The sequence below is a fragment of the Rhineura floridana genome, chromosome 11 (genome assembly GCF_030035675.1).
Source record: "Rhineura floridana isolate rRhiFlo1 chromosome 11, rRhiFlo1.hap2, whole genome shotgun sequence".
NCBI classification, from domain to species: domain Eukaryota; kingdom Metazoa; phylum Chordata; class Lepidosauria; order Squamata; family Rhineuridae; genus Rhineura; species Rhineura floridana.
In genome coordinates this window covers 50,275,425-50,290,850 of record NC_084490.1, presented here as the reverse complement: position 1 = coordinate 50,290,850, position 15,426 = coordinate 50,275,425, and the positions used below count along the sequence as shown (strand labels likewise).

At 43.0% G+C, this 15,426-nt stretch overlaps 1 protein-coding gene across 4 annotated transcripts in view; it reads left to right on the top strand.

The window, feature by feature from the left end:
• The window catches only part of RAPGEFL1 (Rap guanine nucleotide exchange factor like 1), a 101,876-nt gene that overhangs the window by 42,696 nt on the left and 43,754 nt on the right, over positions 1 to 15,426 (top strand). For all 4 annotated transcript variants that reach the window (XM_061590077.1, XM_061590078.1, XM_061590075.1 and 1 more), the window contains exons 2-7: positions 5,837 to 5,915; positions 9,578 to 9,731; positions 9,971 to 10,068; positions 10,963 to 11,075; positions 13,511 to 13,678; positions 15,073 to 15,170. In XM_061590077.1, the coding sequence (XP_061446061.1) occupies positions 9,582 to 9,731; positions 9,971 to 10,068; positions 10,963 to 11,075; positions 13,511 to 13,678; positions 15,073 to 15,170 (627 nt within the window). In that variant the 5' untranslated portion in view covers positions 5,837 to 5,915; positions 9,578 to 9,581. The remainder of the gene's footprint in view (positions 1 to 5,836; positions 5,916 to 9,577; positions 9,732 to 9,970; positions 10,069 to 10,962; positions 11,076 to 13,510; positions 13,679 to 15,072; positions 15,171 to 15,426) is intronic.

The following is a 15,426-nucleotide window of genomic DNA, read 5'->3' as shown; positions in this document are numbered from 1 at the left end:
GAAAACAGGTTGCTGGACTAGATGGGCAATTGGCATTGGCCTGATCCAGCAGCCTGCTCTTATGGTCCTAGGTATAGGGGCTCTGTGCAGCAGGGGCACTGGATATCTTGATTGTGCAAAGGACATGAGCAGGAGCTTGTACATTGGATATTTAACTTCAGACAATGCAGGATCCTTTGAGGAAGGAGGTGTGATGTCAGGTGTGGGGTGTGGTCTCCCTCCAGAGTAATCATCATGATGGGCTATTGGAATTTTATTCTTTGAGAGAACATCTTCTCTAATTGCTAGATAAAACAATGGTGTGAGGGGGTTTTAACCTAAAAAGGAATGTCTGCTACCTCCCACGCTCTTATCTTAAGACTCTTACTAGATGCAGACATGGATGGCTTGAACAGAAGCCAAAACACACACACTCTCTCCCCCCTCATTTTTTTTAAGCCATCAAGCCTGATTAAGAGTTCTGGAGAGCTCATAAGCTTTCATACTGTTTTCTAACATTTTGGTTGGCTTGTATATGGGTAGTAAGAAAAGGTTGTCTGGAATAAGCAAAACAGGTTTAAGGCTACTTTCAGGCTCAAAGCTTGGTTTGGTTCTGATGAACCAAACTTCTTGGGGTTTGGTTCTGATGAACAGCCATGTGCTATATTAGCCAAGTTGTAAGAGAATCACTTTCAAAATTAGTAAGACAAATGTTTGAGGGAAATGTGATCAAATGATGTTAACTCCATTGCTTAATTGTTATCAAATCCTTCCCTTGAGGTATTTTAAAGAGGAGGCAGTTAAGGCCTATTACTTCAGCTTTACAATGGAAATCAATTGGTTTTAGGTGGAGCTTCCCATTCAAGTTAATCCCCCCCAGACCAAAAACTATTTATGCATTTTCCATATCAGTTTGGCGCTGAATGGGATGGAGATTAACAGAGGCAAGTAGAGCTGAGTCTCCACTCGCCCTTCTCTCAGTCCCAACACCTTCGCAAGCACGACTGGTGGGGACGCGAGATAGGGCCTTCTCGGTGGCTGCCCCCAGGTTCTGGAACTCTGTTCCTAGGGAAGCACGAATGGCCCCTTCCTTGCTATCCTTCCGTCGGCAGGCAAAGTTTTTTTTATTCCAACAGGCTTTTGGACTAGAAGATGTTTAAGATAGGGCCTCATAAGGTCTGTTGTATTGTTCTATGGTCCTATTCTTAATGTTTTAAATTGTCTTAGTATCTTAAGTGTATGTTTCATGGTTTTAATGTCACAAATAGTTTAATTCTATTTTAATTGTATATTTTTGTATGTTTTTTTACCTATGTGTAGTTTTTATTTGTAAGCCGTCCTGAGTTCCAGTTTTGGAAAAAGGGCGGGGTAAAAATAAAGATTCATTCGTACATTCATTCATTCACTGAGTGGTATGTAGGCTTAACATTAGCTAGAGAGTTTTAGGAATAGATGGTTAAGGAGGTATTTTGAAGCTTTGGGGATTGATTTGTTTCTGTATACAGCTTTGTCATTGTTGAAGGTCCCAGATTCAATCCCAAGCATCTCTAGGTAGGACTGGGAATGTCCCCTGTCTGAAACTCTAGAAAGCCACTACCAGTCACTGTGGACAATATTGGAGTATGGTCTGATACAGTATAAGGCAGCTCCCTATGTTCCTGTTGATTCATGGCCAAACTAGATGTGATGCAAGAGACACATGGAGAATCTCCTCCTTTTCATTATTATTATTTACTTTAATGATGTTGTTGCAGAGGGCTCTGAGTTGGATTGAGTGGTGATGGGGAGGGATTTCTCCCTACAGGGACAGCAGAAAAGGAAAGGATGCTTAACACTAGTGCTTCACCTTGGACAGCTCGTTGAAAGTTTGGACTAAAACCTGGAGCAGATTCCATTGTTCCACTGACATGGAGCCACCAGCCATCTCTGCTTAGCACTATCCACGCAGGCTGATCAAAATCTCCTCTCTCAAGCTGTTTTTCTCCCAGCACAGGAAAAGGTGGTCACATCCACATCATACATTTAAAGCACTCTCATACTGCTTTAACAGTCATGGCTTCCTACAAAGAATCCTGGGAACTGTAGTTTGTTGAGGAGCTCCTCACAACTCTTAGCACCTTTAAAAATGTCAGTTCTCATGATTCTTTGAAGGAAACCATGACAGTTAAAGTGGTTTAACAGTGCTTTAAAGGTATGGTGCGGATGTGACCAAGGTACTAGTTTCTCTTCCTGCTTCTATTCTGATCAAATTTGAAGCTTCCTATAAGTAAAATGCCCAAAACTACTGGGAGACCTTCCACGTTTCTCCTATGTCACATCTAGTTTGGCTCTCATATTATGAATTCAAGCCTGCTGATGTGCATTTTAGCTACATGTTATCTAGATGGTGTTTATATATATCCATGTACATACTAACAGCCAGCTCATTCACTGAATGGGGGATCCTTATGTGGTTGAAATGGCACCATCCACAGACAAGAAGGAGGTATCAGTAGGCTTGAGCAAAACCTCAAAGTCTGCAGAAATACAACTACTACAAACTTTTTCTCAATAAAAACAGTCCTAAGAGGGGAAGAAACCCCGAAAACATCTCATTCAAGATTGGAAATGCTCAATGGCCCTGGAATTGTGGCTATGGAGAGAAATAATGGAAAACTTCGGAAGGGAGGGGAATGGCTGCCTACCTGGAGCACTAAACAGGTGCACTGTGCATTGCAACATTGTGTTACAGGTCTCACTTGTTCAAAATAATAAAAAAATTAAAAGATATGTCAGAGCTGCTTTCATGGAATGGAAGGATGCAAACCGCAAACCACAAATTCACAGGTCCTATACATGTGATCTGGGTGCCTCCTCTTGGGTGGAGTGCCTCTTTCCTCACTCCCTGGCAGATACTCCAAAGAAGGATTTGCCCTTCTTACACCACATTTAGAAATAGCTGTCTCTTACCATGCCAGTTAAGTAGCTTTGGGCTGACCTGGGTGAATGTGGTGCAGTATCAACATATAATATAAGCATTGCACATAAAATTAAGTACAACAAATACAAGAAAAATCATAACATAGTAGACTAAACAAAATACTCCCTAGGCTTCAAGAAAAAAACAATAAAAATCAAGTTAAAAAAAGATTATTTTTAAACTTGGTAGAATAAACAAAATAAATCAGCTCATTTCTTAATCACAATATAATAAAAAGCAAAACAATTAAAACAGGGTCTCTCTGCCCTTTCCCCTACCTGCCTTGCAGTGGCTTGATGGGAGAAAAGCTTCCATTATTGCAAATACCAACTGCATGGAGCAATCATGGTCACAGCGGAGGCAAAAGGTAATGTGTCCCCTGCTCCACAGTCCTGATGTGGACCACCACACTGCTATTTACTTGTTGCTTAAAAAAAAAAAACTCTGCTCAATTACTATTTGTGTGACTATCATTACATCTGTTTTGGCCAAATCAAGTTAAGACACATTAATGAAAAGATAATTCTGTCTCACTGGCCTGGGATTAGGGATGGATGGATCACTCTATTTCTGGTTGATAACAGTTTTGCATGTGTTTGTATTTAAATGCATTTTCTCCTCACAACATGCACATTTCTAAACATTTTTCCTCCTAAAATAACATTTTTTTAAAAATAAGCATTTTGACGCATGCTTCAAGCTGGGAACCGGAGTACAAAATTGGGAGAAACATGAAATCTGAAGGAAAACTGCATTGCTATCTGCACATTAGTCCAGGAGGTGCAGATCAGGTCACTTCATATCAGAACTGGTAAAGAACAATTTGTAAATATATTTTTCAAGCATCCCTACCTGGTATCCCCATTCCCTTGCAAACGCCATTTGGGAACCCCATAAGGGTAAAAGCAGCAAGGGAAGAGGGAATTTCAGAGGGAAAGTGACTGGCCACAGATGCCTCACAGTCTCCCTTCACAACTGTCCCTTTTCTAATGTAAATTGCTCCCTCCCAAGTACACTTTCCAGCCAGTCCCTGGAGGAGGAGAGTGGAGCAAGACTCACTCCCTTCTCTCCACTGGCATGGCTTATGCATTTTAAAGGGGAGCCTCCTCCATAGGTTCTCCCTGTGATATTGTACTATGTGTGATGTGTGAGTATAAGTCCAGAGTGCACAATCAATTTGTGTCATGTTAGAGGGCAATTTTGTATTGGCTACACACAACAGAACATATGAGCTGTATTGCAGACTGCTGTGATTACCTGCCACAATGGCTATGTACTACCTCCCGTGTCAGAGGCAGTATGCTTCCAAATACCAGTTGCTGGAAACCACAGGAGGGAAGAGTGCTGTTGTGCTCAGGTTCTGCTTGTGGGCTTCCCACGGGCATTTGGTTGGCCACTGTGCAAACAGGATGCTGGACTAGATGGGCCACTAGCCTGATCCAACAGGGCTCTTCTTGAGTTCTTACTGTGACTGCAGCTTTTCTGCAACAATTGTTTCTTTGTATTTATCCTTGATTTATAACCCATTCCTTTATCATGTGTGATCCCAAGGTGGGACAAAATACAAAACAATACTCTCCACCAATGCAGTTGAAAAGACATAATAATATAAAGTAATACAGCAACCCCCACCCCCAACAGCAAAATAAAACAGCAGATAAAAACATAATAAGCAAAGTACAGCCAATAAAATGAAAGCAATGACTTAAAAGGTTGAAAAAGCCTAGGAAAATAAAAAGGGTCTTCACCGGCTGCTAAAATGGCAGAGTAGATACCAGATGAAACTCCAGAGATGGGGTATCGTAACCAAAAAGGCTCTTGATCGCCACCCATCTCACCTCAGCAGAGGAACTAGAAGAGAGTGGAAGCCACATGCCTTCTGGAGGTATGTTGAGCCAGTGATTGTCAGACTAGGATCTGGAAGACCAGGGTTAAAATCTCCATTAGGCCATGAAGCTCACTGGGTGATCTTGGGCAAGTCACTGTCTCTGAACCTAACCTACCTCACAGGGTTGTTGTGAGGATAAAATGGGGAGGGGAAGACCTCTGAACTGATTGGAGAAAATATGGGATGTTAATGCAGTAATAAATAAGACAAACAAATAAATATTGGTGCTGGGTACTCTAATATCACACCTTCCCTGGTTTCCTTTAGTGGACTGAGGCTGAGTATAATTTATAACTCTGTTGACATTTGACTTGTGTGACTTTGTGTGACTTGTGTGCTTCTGCTTTTTTCTGTGTTAGCGGTATTAGGTGGGCTATTATTCTCAATACATTAAACAGTAATAAAGTGAAAAGGCAGCAGATATGATCAAGGAGAAAATGTGTAGTGGAATATTCACTTGGGAGATGCTGGTGTTGTGATCTAGGTCTCAAACTGTAAGGCAGAAGATGCCCAGGGTTCACGCCTTCCTTTGACTTTCTCATGTGAAATATGTAAGAGCTGATTCTGGTTTGTTGCATGGCTCTGCATGAATATTCTTTGCACATGCTCAGAGACACCCTGTTTTTATGTTCCATTTCTGAGCAGGGCATTAGAAATAAGTCCCAGATCTGGATCACCAGTGCATCTGTTTTGATGACGGGTAGAAAGAGAAACAGAAAAGCAGAAAGATACAATATTTCTCTCCTCCGTGTTTGAGATGGAAATTGGCAGCACTGCCTACCCCAAAAGTATTTTTTGTCTGCGGTGCCAGAATGCAGGAGGTGGGGCCTCTGGAACCAGTTTGATTGGGCCTTGTGTTAACCTCCTTGTGACATGCATGAAGATTGTTCATGTGTCTGCCTGGACCAAATTCCGGGTCCATGCAATTGCCTTGCATCTCTCAGGGCGGGATAGCAGTATCATTTCACTGTCTCATTCTCCCTGTTTGCTTCCTTCCTGTCTTCTCTCAGACCTATTCCTAGATGACATCGTGCTCACCCACTCGTTGTTCCTGCCCACGGAGCAGTTCCTGCACCAGGTGCACCAGCAATATCCTTCCTGCATGACATTGGGAACATCCCATGATGGCTGAGTTAGGAGAAGAAGTGTGTGTTGGAGGGAGGGCTTGTCATTCTGACACATTTAACTGCGGGAGAAACTCTGTCCATATCACCTTCTCATATATCCTGTTCTTGTTGCATAAAGCTCTGTGGATTCTGTAATTCCTCACACTTTATTTTTATTTTAAAAATCTATACCCTGCTTTTCACCTAACGGGGCAAAAAAATAAAGCAAACAACCTTTAAAACGTAGATTAAAACATCAGAAAATGGAAAACAGTGGAACAATAGTTATAGTGCAAAGGCATCCTGAAATAAAACTGTTTAATCTGGCATCTGAAATTTATCAGGGACGGCGCCTCCCTGATTTCTTATGGGAAGGAGTGTTTGTGCAAAATGCGCTAGAGCAGAATTTGGTCTTTGGCAATAAATGCCAGCTTGAATTATTCTTTTAAAAGCAAGTTGCTAGGCCTTATGGTTCTAAAGTGTAGGAGCAATGCCTGGTGAATGAAACTTCTGAAGCCAAAGAGGTAGTGCTTCTAGAGCTCAAGACTCCATGGTGGCTTCAGTGCTCTTTGACCTTCCCTAGGCCTAAAAGAAGCTGAATACATGATAAATGAGCAAACATAAGGGAAATTAGTACTACTGCTATTATTACCTTCTGGTTCAAACAATTTAAATCTGATGCTTTCCAACCCTGTGATTCTAGGCAATAAATCCTATCTAACCCTATCTTTTCTGTTAATTATTTGTCTTTTGACACTACTCTACAGTAGCATATTCCATGTTGGGATGTTTAGCTTACAGACAGAGGATGTGATGCAGCAGCAAGAGAGAGAACAATTAGCCTAGTTCTCATTCAGAATGGGCGAGTCCTTTATGGGAGTTCCATAACTCTGTGGTAGAGCCTGTGATTTGCATGTATGAGGTCCCAGGTTCAATCCTTGGCATCTCCAGTTAAAAGGATCTTAATGAGCTTGGTCTTTGGAAAGCTACTGCAAGTCAGTTTAGTCATGTCTGAGCTAGATGGACTGATATAAGGTATCAAATTAGTATCGGGCAACTAGCTTGCCTTCTCCAAGCATAAACTCGTTTCTGGCTAACTGCTGTTGCAATTTCCCTTCTCTCCCCCAGTCAGAGTATTGTTACAAATGTGTGCAAAAGGGCACCCCACATCCCTGCATTTTATTGTATATGTGGCTTGTCCTATTTTTTTCATACAGATCCTCCCCTCTGCCTATCTGAGACTGTGTCAAGTGAGGGGTAACCCAACTGCCACAGTTTTAGCATGCTGTCATTCCCCCGAGTGATGTGGCTTGCTTGGTGGTGGAGTGCCAGCTACAATGATGATGTAAGCTTCATAATTTTAAATTTGGCTTTTCAGTGCCTTGTAGGCTGCTTGTGGATCAGTTTTCTGCTTTTTTAGCTAGGGAGGGAAAAATACTAACAATGCCGATACCCCCATGAATAAGTGAGCCAGTCAGTCAGTGACTCCTCTATGTGTGTGCAGTGGGACTGGTGGCCCTGTTATCAGTGGGGCAGTGAATCCACTCCGGGCTTTAGTCTGAACTTTGAAGGAGCTGAAAGCACCTTGGATAGCTCCTGGAAAGTTCAGACTAAAACCTGGAGCGAATTCACTGCCCCACTGATGTCAGGGCCACCAGTCTCCACAATGTGTTGTACTTGCACACCTCAGAACTAGTTCATTATTAATGGCATGGCCATGTTTTGTCAAAGTCTCCAAACACTTTTCTAAATGCAGAATAGACACAGACCAGGGAGTTATAGCTAATCATGGGTCTTCCCCCAAAACATCTGGAGAGGCATATCTCCTCTTCATGTTTTCTTCTCATCTTTATTTTATCCTAACAACAACCTTGTGAAGTTGGTTAGGCAGAGAGACAGTGAATGGCTCAAAGTTACCAACTGAGCTTCATGTTCAAGTGGGGATTTGAACCCTGATTTCCCAGGTCCTAGTCCAGCACTCTTAACCACTATGCCACACTGGTTCACATGCTTTAAACATATATGAGGCAAATGTGATTACCATATAGTGTGAAATGGCCATGAAGCTCATGAAGTGATCTTGTGCAAAGTCATTCTCCCAGGTCCAAACAAAGCATTATAGCAAGATGTATGTGGGACCTGCCAAGCCATGTACTTTTTCCAGCATCTTGGTGATATGTAGCTGAAAAAACGATGTGATGTCACAACATTTCCTCATCCCCTACTCCACTTTATTGGCTGCTGCTTAAAAGGTGCAGGAAAATACTAATTGCAATGACATCACATGCTTTTCCCCCAGTTACACATTACTGGGGATATATGTGTTGATGATGTCTACACGTCCCCTATAACTGGCGCTTTTGGTCTCAGTCTATCCTGTCTTTACAGGATTGCTCTGAATATAAAATCAGACAATACTATACGTAAAACCATGTACGCCTCCTTGAACTTCTTGGAGTTTTGGTGGATGGAGGACCAAAACTTGTGAGGAAATTTACTCAATCCCACTTAATTTCACTGGGCAGATTTATCTGCTTTATTGGTGGATGTACATCTTATGTGTATTTACTCAAAAGTAAGTTCTACTTCCTTCAGTAATCCTAAGGGTATATAGGATTGCAGCCTTAATCTCTTTTTTTTGTGTGTCTCTTCTGTGAATTTATCCGGAGACTGATCTTGTCGCACAGAGCTTCTGTCAGAATAGGGTAACGCTACATGGCTCTGAAAAATTTAACCATCTGGGTGGACTTTGTTAATTTCAGTCAACAGGTAGCAATTAAGCTGCCCATCCTTGTTAACAGTTCCCACCACCACCACAAATACAGGTATTGATAGATTGAAGGGTGTGTGTATGTAGGTGGAATGTGACCGCCTCTGGTTCTGTGAGTTTCTAGTGATGAGACACACACATAGACCTGTGTTAAAAAAAAAAATCAGCCCTGTTTATTATGTTTTCTTAGGGGTGGATCATAGCTGGCATCTTGTCTACTCGTGTCAGCCATCTCAGACACCCCTATTTGTTTATTTTCAGTCTATTTTCCACAACCATAATCTCAAAACTTGCTTTCTTTTCCTTTTTACCTTGTGGAGATGGTTCATCCTAAGTAAATTGCGTTTTCAGGCTATGCAGTTTATGGAGACAGTTGTTTTTATTTACATTTTTATCTCTGTTTTCCTCCAAAGAGCTTAGGTAGCTTACATGGCCCTTGTCCCCATTTTATCCTCACAACAACCCTGTGAGGTAGGTTAGGCTAAGTGAAAGTGAAAGTGACTGGGTCCAGGGGTCAGATGGTGAGCTGGATGACTAAGTGCAGATTTGAATCCAGATCTCCTGGTCCATGCTTGAAACTTGAACCATCATACAACTGATGTAAATTGGAATTCACAGCATACTAAATTCTGCAACCAAATGCCAAGTCCACATCTTCGTGGCTGATTGGGGGATACGTAAACTATACCTGTTAATGGAGATAGTGATCTTTGCAACTCTATCATTCTGCAATCTGGACTTGCCGTGTTGCTATCTTTGCCCAGATTCAACCCACCCCATTCCAAACCTTGTCACTTGGGATGTCTTTCTTTCTTCCAATCCCTGCCTTCTGAAGCCCCAACCCTGTGATTTGCCCTTGACTTCCCTGTGGCCACCTTCATGACAGCATCTACAATCCCATCACCGGCATGTTGGAAGGAAGGCGAGGCCATGCACCGAAAGCGAGCTGTTTTGGTTATTTTGCTGCACTTCCTTGAGACATACAAGGGGATCTTGCAGGAGGAGGAGAAAGCAGGCAAAGTTATCAAGGTATGCCATGATGATCCTAAACCTACTCTCATGAGAACTAGAAACTTGTTTGTTGTTAAGAAATTAATACTGGTAGATTGCAAGATATTCTTCCAGCGACCATTTTTCTAAAAAATAATTTATCCTTACTAGGTGGCAAATTGCCACACCAAGATAGGCTCATCTGGGCAATAGCAGAAATTGCCCTCTCCTCTGGTATCAGATCATGACAACTCAAGCCACTTTCTCTTTTTTCCTAGGATCTGTACCTGCTAATCATGAAGGACTCCTCCCTTTACCACAAACTGGAAGATGAAATTTTGAAGCTACATCAGCTCGTGGAAACAGTTGAACTCAAGTAAGTACGGATAGTGGGAATAGAGACTATAGAATTTCAGCTGGCTGGGCTGCCTTAGCAGGGAAAATTGCCTTGCAAAAATGTGTATCTTTGGCAAAATTGCTTACACAAATGTGTATATTAAGAAAAATGTGCACACAAATGCTGGTGAATTTTCATGAGGACTTTTTACATTTAAAATATTGCAAACTGATGTGGAAATTTGGAGAACTGAACTCAAGAGTGGAAAAATTAGAAATGAAGAGAAACCAAAATTGCCATATTCACTCATTCTGATCTACCACTGCCAGGAGAACTGCTACTGTCAGCTTAATTTCAGGGCCTCTGCTGCAGAGGAGACCCCCTACCACCAGCAAGGAGAAATCTACCCAACATCCTAATGCCACCTCCCCACGCGACCCCCAGCTATGCACACTGGGGAGGGACTAGGATTGTGCCATAGACTCAACCATGGGCTCAGGCCAGGACAAGATGGGACATGTAGTTGAGTGTAACATTCTCTCCTCTGCCCCCCTCAACACATTTTTGAAAACAAAAACAACATTAGGAAACTGAATTAGAGTGCAGGAAAGAACAGAGGGCTCTGTAACCCTTTCACTACTAGACATTTTCCCAGTCAAAATGCTCCTCAGGTTTTTCTTATCACATGCATGTGTGGGCAGTCCTTTCTTTCTTTTTTCTTTGTAAAAAATGGCCAGGTATGATGGGAGTTGTAGTCCAACAACATCTGGTGGGCCACTGGTTCCACACCCCTGCCTTAAATGGATCACTAAATCCAGAAATTTTGACTCCTTTATCCCTCTTAGAATGATGCCCTGCCCCTCTGAAAATGCTTTACGTTGTGGTTGGTGCTTTCCTCTTTTTTGGCTTCTCAATCTTGCCTTCTGGCTACAGGGTAACTGAAGAAAGCCATCCCCCAAGCAAACAAGTCAAGCCCCTTTTCAGGCATTTCCGACGCATAGATTCCTGCCTCCAGACACGGGTCGCTTTCCGTGGGTCAGATGAAAGTGAGTATTAAGGAGATGGGAAATGCTGCTGCTGGTGCTAGTGGTTGTGGTGTTGGGGGGTCCCCACCTGGATTGTCTTTAAAAGATCTGATGAGTGCAAGCAGGGGCTTGCTTGTGCCATTCCATCCATAAATCCTTCTCTTTAAATAGATGAAAGCATATAAACATGTGAAGCTGTCTTCTGCCAAATCCGATCATTGGCTTGCCTGACTAGCACACACTGACTAGCACACACTGACTAGCAGTGGCTCTTTAGGGTTCCAGACAGGAGCCTTTCCTAGTCCTGCCTGGAGACATCAAGGCTTGAATGTTCTGCATACAAAACATATGCTCAACCACTGAGCTATAGCCACTACTGTAAACCAGGGAGAGGATGGGAATGAGGACTCCCACAAAAGTTTGAATGTTAAAGGAACAACAGAAGTATTGAAGGTTCTCAAAGTATGAAATGAAAAAATAGTTACTTTCTAAAAACAGACCTCTTGGGGCTCAGGTCTCACCATACCCTATCTCCCTAATCCAAGTTCTGTGTTTAGTGGTGTGCTTTGCATGTACTCAGAGACACTGAAAAACCTAAGCCTTGGAGACTTCAAATTAACCTCTGGAGGCAGGCTTTGCCACCTCCTTTCTAACACTCCTCCAAAAAAGTGTAAAAGTGTTTTGAATTTGGCAAGTTGGTGCTTAACATTATGGCCTTGAAATTCAGCTGCACAAGCTTTAAGATAAAAGTCCCTTTAAAAGCATCCTTGAAAGTCAAATGCTAAAAGAGAAATTGGAATTGGTCCAAATGTTAGATTTTAATATGAAAATTTGCTGAACTTCATTTGAGTTTCAGCACCAAATAAATGGTTGACTATTTAGTGGGTTAGTTAAACCAGAGTCCATCTGTTCCCAAAGGTTGTTACATACAGGGTGTTCAGGAGATCCTCCTATGTGTTGAAAAAATGGCGGGGGGGGGGAATTACAGGGCTACACAGACCAAGCCTGCTTTCTGCTGACATGCACAGTGGCCATGCCCCAGGCATCCATGCATTTGGCTGGCTTCTGCAGGGGTTCTAAGTGTGTACTAGCCCCTCCTCCCTAGAGAAGCTCTATGTGTGTATCTGCTTATGCATGTGCATAGAGCCCTTTCACGTGCAAGGTGAATGCGCAGGGGGCAGGGCTAGTTCATATATCCTGAGTGCAGCAACCCCATCCCATTATGTTCTTTCAATGGGTGAGGGATCACCTAAACATCTGTTAGGTATGCTAATAATTATACTTGGTCCTACCCTGTCCCTTGTTGCCAGAAGCTGATTTGAATAAAAAACATCCGGTTTCTGGAACCTACGCAGGCTCTAGCATTGACAAGTCTCCAGGTGCAAAGAATTCCAGTGCTGGGGCGGGCAGCCACTGACAATACTTCTTTGCATACTGTTGCAGACCTGATTTTGGTGTACAGAATGTTCCATTTTGTTCTTGGTGGGATATTGGGATGGAGGTGGTCACTTAAGGATGCTGGACTTATGCAGCGTGGAGAACTATAAGTCGTTTCAGCAGGTGAAATTGGACTTGGAAGGCAAGAGCAAGCCAGTTCAGTACTGGAGCCCTGCTATTTTATGTGCCCTTAACCCAGCCTTTCCCAACCAGTGTGCCTCCAGATGTTGTTGGCCCACAACTCCCATCAGCCTCAGCCAGCATTGCCATTGGTCAGGAAAGATGGGAGTTGTGGTCCAACAACATCTGGAGGCACACTGGTTGGGAAAGGCTGCCTTAACCACTTACTCCCTTTAAAAGTTGGGCTGTACATTTCCCGCTAGCTGAAACTTTTGAACTTTCATCCCAGAGAGCCCTTCCTAAAGCACATGATAGCAGCCTAGCCTCAAAGTGATGAAGGCATGAATGATGGTCTTTAGGTCTATGCCAGTGCATCCAGGAAGCCCCTCAAGGCTTTGAGGATGAGTGGCCAAAGGAAATTGAATCACACAGTGATGGTAGACTCAGTGCCTTCCATATTGCAGGATTGCCATTACATTTAGTCTTTTTCTGATTTAATTTATTGGTTTACCTGTATCCAGTCCTTGACTGTGGTCAGAGACTAGGGGTAGAAACACCTCACTGTTCTGCTGATTCCAGTGCATCTCTCTCTTCTGAAAATGAGGGTGCATGATGCTAGTCAAACCCCACCCCTCTTTAGTGTAAAACCTGGTGGGAGCAGCTTTGTCTTTTAAAAAAAGTCTTTGTTTTTAAAAATTCAGCTTCAAAGAGATTTTGCAATTGATCTGCAGATCAATGTGTTCTCCCTCCAGGTGTGGCTAATGGAAATGCCTTGATCTGGCAACTAGTGTGTTTACAACCTGGAAGACACTGGTATTAGTAGTGCTGAAACCATCCTTGCTGTTCTCTGCTGGCTATGAATCCCAACCTTCAGCCTTTTGACTCTTGTTTCTTTCTAGTCTTCTGCCGCGTTTACGTGCCCGACCACTCATATGTCACCATCCGCAGCCGCCTCTCTGCCTCTGTGCAGGACATCCTCACCTCGGTGACTGAGAAGCTCCAGTATTCGAATGAACAGCCCACACGGGAGGAGGCTCTCATACTGGTGGCAGTAGCATCCTCAGGAGGTAGCTGTCTCCCAGAAGCTGGCGTGGGGGCAAAGCAGCAATGACAGCTGTCTGCCTTCTGCTCCCCACTGTCTCTTTTACAACCTTGAGGCTCAGAAATATGCAGCCTTGAGAAAATAAAAGACCAGAGAGGGGGAAAGTGCCATAGCTTTCTCCAAATATATTACATTTTCTCCAAATATATTAAATATTCCTTTGGAATCCACTCCCCTTATATATTAGACAGGCACCATTTCTGTTATCTTTTTGGCGTCTACTGAAGACTTTCCTCTTTCAACAAGCCTTTTAAGTAGAGACTTTATCCCAATCTGCATCTGTATTGTAATTGTTTCTAAAGATGTTTTATGTATGTTTTTAGTGTTTTATCACCTGTTGCCACTCTGGGCTCCTTCTGGGAGTAATGATGGGGTATAATAATAATAATAATAATAATAATAATGCCACTTGGGTTGCCACCTTTTATTGGCTCCACCTCCTGTGCCTGTTGCAGCAGTCTGGTGTGCCAGAATGTAGCATGTGCAGCTTTTCCTGGCCTTGAAATATAACATGAGAAGGAAAACGTCAACAGTTGGCTGAATTTTTGTGTGAGGCGGTTATTTAAAACACAAGAGTGAGGCCATGGGAAAAGATGGCAACTCTGTCTGGTGCTGACAAGGCCATGCTAGATGGTGGGCACATTCAGAGACATTTGGGCAATGTGAAACCTCAGTAGATAAGGGTGCAGCATATAACTGAAGCTATATATGGTGGCACCTACAGAATCTGAACTACAGTAATTAGTAACAGATTAGAGAGGCTTCTGTTGTTTATTGTTCTTGTGTGTGCATTGTGAGGTGGGAGTAGAAGGGAGAATCCGTGAGCCTAGAAGAGCTGTTCATCATAAGACTGGAAGGCCCAAACATTAAAGTCAATAGCTAAAGGTAGAACTATCCAGCTATCAGGCTTCCAACAGGTCAACTTTAATTTTCCAGAAGCCTTGCAACTGGATAGCATGAACTACTGTTCTGCAATTTGCCCCCAATCTAGGGCTGGGGAACCTGTGGCCCTCCAGGGGTTTCTGGACTCCCATCCGCCATCAGCACCAGGAGTATGGCCAATAGACAGGGAGTTATCATCCAACAATTTCTGGAGGGCCAGAAATTCCCTATCCCTGCCCTGATGAAATCCAGACTACATTGCACCATGGGCAGTGAGTAAGTGCACTACCTCCAGTTGTCTCAAACAAGTGAGCCAAGCTACATGCTGGAGCAGAAGGTAGGGGTGTGTGTGTCCCCCAGACCCTGAATGTAAACAAAAAACTATTAAGTTTCCCCAGTGGATATGACTGTTATGAGATATGTTCCTGCTATTGTTGCAAGTGGTTCAGGAACTGTTGCTTTCTTGCCTACCCCTAGAGAAATCTGTGCTACAGCCCAATGAAGAGTGTGTTTTCACTACCCTGGGGATAAACAGCCATCTCTTTGCCTGCACTAAGGATACTTTCCCTTCACTGGTGAGTGAGCTCCTTTCCTCTGCTTGTTTTTCCTATAGCTGGCAGGTCCTTTTGCAATGTGGGTGTGACAATCAGTTTATTGGTATAAGCAGTGGTCTAGTGGTAAATTTCAATGTGTAGGTGCTCATCACAACATCCCACATAGCCACACCCCCGAGGAGCATCCAAAATGCAAGTAGGTGTCTTCATCCATTATATCTATAATGTACACCCCCCAACTTACTCACAAGAGCAGCAACAGCAACTAACTAGCTAC